At 33.6% G+C, this 4,706-nt stretch overlaps 1 protein-coding gene across 1 annotated transcript; it reads left to right on the top strand.

Moving 5' to 3' along the window:
• The first annotated feature begins 2,113 nt into the window (after positions 1-2,113).
• On the top strand, positions 2,114-3,559 carry LOC145049149 (clavaminate synthase-like protein At3g21360). Its single transcript, XM_078997703.1, has 3 exons — positions 2,114-2,510; positions 2,605-2,858; positions 2,940-3,559. The coding sequence occupies exons 1-3, from the start codon at positions 2,130-2,132 to the stop codon at positions 3,304-3,306; spliced, it is 1,002 nt and encodes a 333-aa protein (XP_078853829.1). The 5' UTR covers positions 2,114-2,129; the 3' UTR covers positions 3,307-3,559.
• The last annotated feature ends 1,147 nt before the right edge of the window (positions 3,560-4,706 follow it).

Genomic DNA, 4,706 nt, shown 5'->3' with positions numbered 1-4,706 from the left:
AAGTTTTTGTGGGTGTAGTGTTTGGGATATTATGAGTAGGTGGAGTGGTATTTTTAGGTGAGGATGGTTGTGATGAGAGTGAGAGACTTTCCGTTTCTGATGCGGACACACTTGAGAGGGGTATGTCCTCACCAAATGTTGATGATCGGGGGAGTAGATGATAAAGAAGTCCCAGAAACCGGTTGCCTCTTATAAAGCAATAAGTAAATGATAAGTTAAATGAAACAAATTCAGAATTTGTGAGAACTCCAACTCTATGCAAGACAATTTAAAAATGTGATTCCGAGGATGAAATGATATCTACTCAATTCCACCTAAGTTGGTACTTGAAAGTGTTAACAAGTTCTAATACTTCCCATTCAACAAGTTATCAAATTCAAAACAAGCTCTTTGAAAATACCATAACCTTCTAATTTAAGTCTAAACAAGCTCTTAGATAAAAATAAAAAGGTTGCAATAAGATTTATGTGAATATTCCCAACAACACCCAATACTCCTCACAAGTTCGGGAGTGTAAGAGTATGTGAATAAGATTTACACTAAATTCATTCAACATAAATCAATTTAGTGTTTGGTACTTAGTCCAATTCACAAAAAAATTACAAATTTTGCAATTAGATAGCTTGAATGACCTAAACCTAATTCAAATGTCCAATAAGAATCACAATTAGAATCAAACATTCAATTGAAACAAAATCAAATTCACTAGGTAGGAACTGGAAGCAAACATCAAATCACATGATTGAAATCACAACTACAAAGTCAAGACATGAAGTTAGAGAATCTAAGATTCTAGCCACACATGGTTAGAACAAGATCACAAGTCTAAAAGATGGAAGTGATGTGCAATTACAACTTACAAATACTAGAAATAATGTTTCCAAATGATTACTAATCAAGCTCTTGCAAAAACCTTCGAAATCCCCTCTCAAAATGTGCTATGATATGTTGTGTGTATGTAAAAATGACCCTCAACCTGAAATATGAAAGATAGAAAAAACTGCCAAAAGTTGGTTTTTCGGCCGAACACGGCCCGTGTTCAGCATGGTCAACAGCTTCTTCTTTTCTGGTCAACACGGCCCGTGTTCCTTTGCAGTGTAAATCCAACACGTCATGTGTTCCTCTCTGAATCCAATTCCAAACATGATTTTTCCAACTTTTTCGTTCTTCGCCCGATCATCCTGAAATCCTCACCAATGCTTCCCAGCACATCCCAAAGTGCGCTCTAACCTCCGGTTTACCTGAAAAAGACATGAAAATGTGCAAAAAAGATTATTCTAGAGACTAACATCAAATATGATGAAATGCAGGACAAATGAAGAACAATTATACTAAAAGATATTGCTTTTTTAAATGATAATAATTGTTGATAATATTTTGTTATTTAATATTGGCTAAATTAAAATATAAATCTAAAAATATATAAACAAGATATTGCTTGTTTGATGTCTATATAAACAAGATATTGCTTGTTTGATGTCTATTTGTTCCACAAAGAGCTTGGTACAGTATAATTAATTAATTGAGTGCATACTTTTTATTTTGATTCATTAAATGCCTATTTGTTCTATTTTTTTGGGCCTTTTTATAGTTATTAAGATGTTTTTTTTTGGAATTGCTTACCTTAAAAAGAACATTGTATAATGTTGAAGTTTTTACATGTTAAGAAACATTGTATATATAATTGTAGATAATTTTTAAAAGATAAAGTAAAAAGGATATTAAAAAACTGAAATAAATAAATAAATATATATATATATATATATATATATATATATATATATATATATATATATATATATATATATATATATATATATATATATATATATATATAAAAGCTATTTAAAAACTCAATTATTGATATATATAATTGTAGATATAATGTTTGAAACCATACTCGATTATATAAATATTTTTATCATTAACCTTGTTTTGATTAAAACTCAATTATTGATATGCTCGTCATCATCGTTGATCAATTTATTAAATAAAATAGCATGTGATTCTTGTGATTGTCCCAATTCCATTTTTAAAATAAAAGACCACGTGTTGTGATTATCACTATATATAATCCAATGTAGGCTGCATGCAAAAGCATCCCACTGCACAACGACAATACAATCAAAATGGCTTCAGGCAATATCTTCCGAGAAATAGAACTACCTGAGCAAAAACCTGATAGCGATGGCGCTCTATTCCCGGCGGTGTTATCGCCAATCTCTAACGCTGATTTTACTTCAACAGCAAAACTCAATGGCTTTGAAGAGGCGATCAAAGCTCACAAGCCATGGCTCGAGTCACTTCTCCAGAAAAGAGGCGCTATCCTCTTCAGAGGCTTCCCTATAAACTCTACTTCCGACATGAATGATGTCGTGGAAGCATTTGGCTTCCCCGAAGCGTTCTATGTCGGTGGCAGAGCCTCTCGAACCAAAATCCTTGGCCGGATTTACACCACAAATGAAGCTCCTCAGGATAAGACTATTCCTTTCCATCACGAGATGGCTTATGTAAATACCTTTAATCTATCTATATGCATCCGCTACTTAATTTCTCCGATTTTTTTTTTCAACTGATGGATGTATGTGTCATGCATGCAAACAGGTTCCAGATTACCCATCAAAGCTATTTTTCTTTTGCCAAGAAGCACCAGAAAGCGGGGGAGAAACTCCAATAGTTTTGAGTCATATCATATATGACAAGATGAAAGAGAAGCACCCAGATTTCGTTGAAAAACTTGAGGAGCATGGATTGACGTACACAAAAATAATGAGTGACGAGGATCTTCCATCATCTTTCACAGGCAGCGGTTGGAAGTCGGCATACATGACCGATGACAAGAATGTTGCAGAGGAAAGGTGTGTATACATTTCGCTACACTAAGTTGTAATACAAGAGAAAAATATTTAAACTCCCTTTATTTTAATCTATAATTACAGGGCAGCGAAGTTGGGCACAAAGCTGGAATGGATGGGGAATAGTGTAAAAACTATAACAGGTCCGGTGCCAGGCATAAAATTTGATAAAGGAAGTCAACGGAAAACATGGTTCAATAGTCTCGCAAATAGTTATGGTGGCCCCGCGAATGCTGAAATATATGACGACAGTAGATCTATTGAGTTTGGGAATGGTGAACCTTTGTCGGATTCTGCCATGAAAGATTGCTTGCGAATCCTTGAAGAAGAGTGTGTTGCAATACCTTGGAAGAAAGGTGATGTCATGCTTGTTAATAATTTGATGGTTCTCCATAGCCGACGCCCTCTAATAAAACCACCTCGCCGCATTCTCGTTTCCCTTTGCAAGTGAGGGAAAACAGGAGCCATTCGACTTTCTATTCATGCAAAAACTATCTCATTCTCATCAATTATTGTTTGTATTTTCATTTTGTAATAAACCTAAACCTGGGGTTCCACTTATAGTTAAAACAAGTACTGTTTCATCCTTGTTGATTGATACCAGGTAGGTGGGTGGAGATGATGATGTAAAACACGTGGTGGTCTTCTGTGTGGATTGCTCTTTGAAACTTTATATAAATATAATATGGTCTTTTGTTGTTTTAGTTGTTGTTTTACAGCAACCGGCTATTATCTTAATCAGTCAACATTACTCATCTTTTTATATTTAAAGTTCCAATAATTTGAAAAGTTTCACGGACGTCGGACTCCTATAAGTTTTTAAGTAATTATCAAATAGCAACGCAATTTTAAGTTTGTCCACCATGCCGCCAATGCTCGAACCATTTTTAACAGGTCATACTAGGGGTGTTCATGTATGTGGAGTCTTTTAGACTCAACACTAGTAACCATATACTGTTTCAATCTTTAGAAAATGCACCATATATTGAAGTTTTTAACTGTTTTATACAATATTCTCTTTGATATTAGTGTCTATGTAATTTAATGAACATCCAAGTTTTAAGATTAAATAATTTTCAGTTATATATATGCATTATGCATTATGCCAAATGTAAGTATTTATATTTTTTAAAGTTTTATATATATGATTTTTTTAATATAATATACTAATCAAGTGAGAACCAGCTTGCCTAGAGATATGTATCAATATTTCGCGTAGCACAAGGCTTAAAAACATTATAATAGTTGACTACAAATAAGTAGGGGTGACCATTTGGACCGGACCGGAGCAGACCGGACCGATTCATGGACCGGACCAGATTTGGAGAATATTGTGGACTGTGGACCGGACTAGATGAGTCGTGTCCGTGTCCGGGTCCGGGTCCAGGTCCAGGTTCGGGTTTTCTGGTTCCTGGACCCGTTTGAACCGGTACAACTTTAATTGCATAGAGTACAAGTCGTTAAAATAAGTTTTTAGGTTTGATAAAACTCGTTAAAACGAATATGTTATTAGGTTTGATACGATACAACTTGTAAAAATAATTACGTTTCCATTTCATGCATAACTCATCTACATTGATGTTATAATATTATAACTTACAAAATTAATTTTCCAAATAAAAGCAACTAACATACAAAATCAAGTTCACCAAGATCCCTTTCATATGATTTATCTCTCAAAGATACATAAAATTCAGAATTATAGTCTAAAATAATAATTAAAAAGTTGAAATATTTCAGTTTTGATAGCTCTACTTTGAAGGATTGTAATCAGTGAATATAATACCAAAATAAACAAAATTATAGTTTAAATTCATTTACAAACTGTAAACTAAATGTTGGAAAAAACGG

The sequence above is a fragment of the Lactuca serriola genome, chromosome 1, assembly GCF_051521515.1.
Source record: "Lactuca serriola cultivar US96UC23 chromosome 1, Lser_US96UC23_V15, whole genome shotgun sequence".
NCBI classification, from domain to species: Eukaryota; Viridiplantae; Streptophyta; class Magnoliopsida; order Asterales; family Asteraceae; genus Lactuca; species Lactuca serriola.
This window is presented reverse-complemented; position numbering and strand designations above follow the sequence as displayed.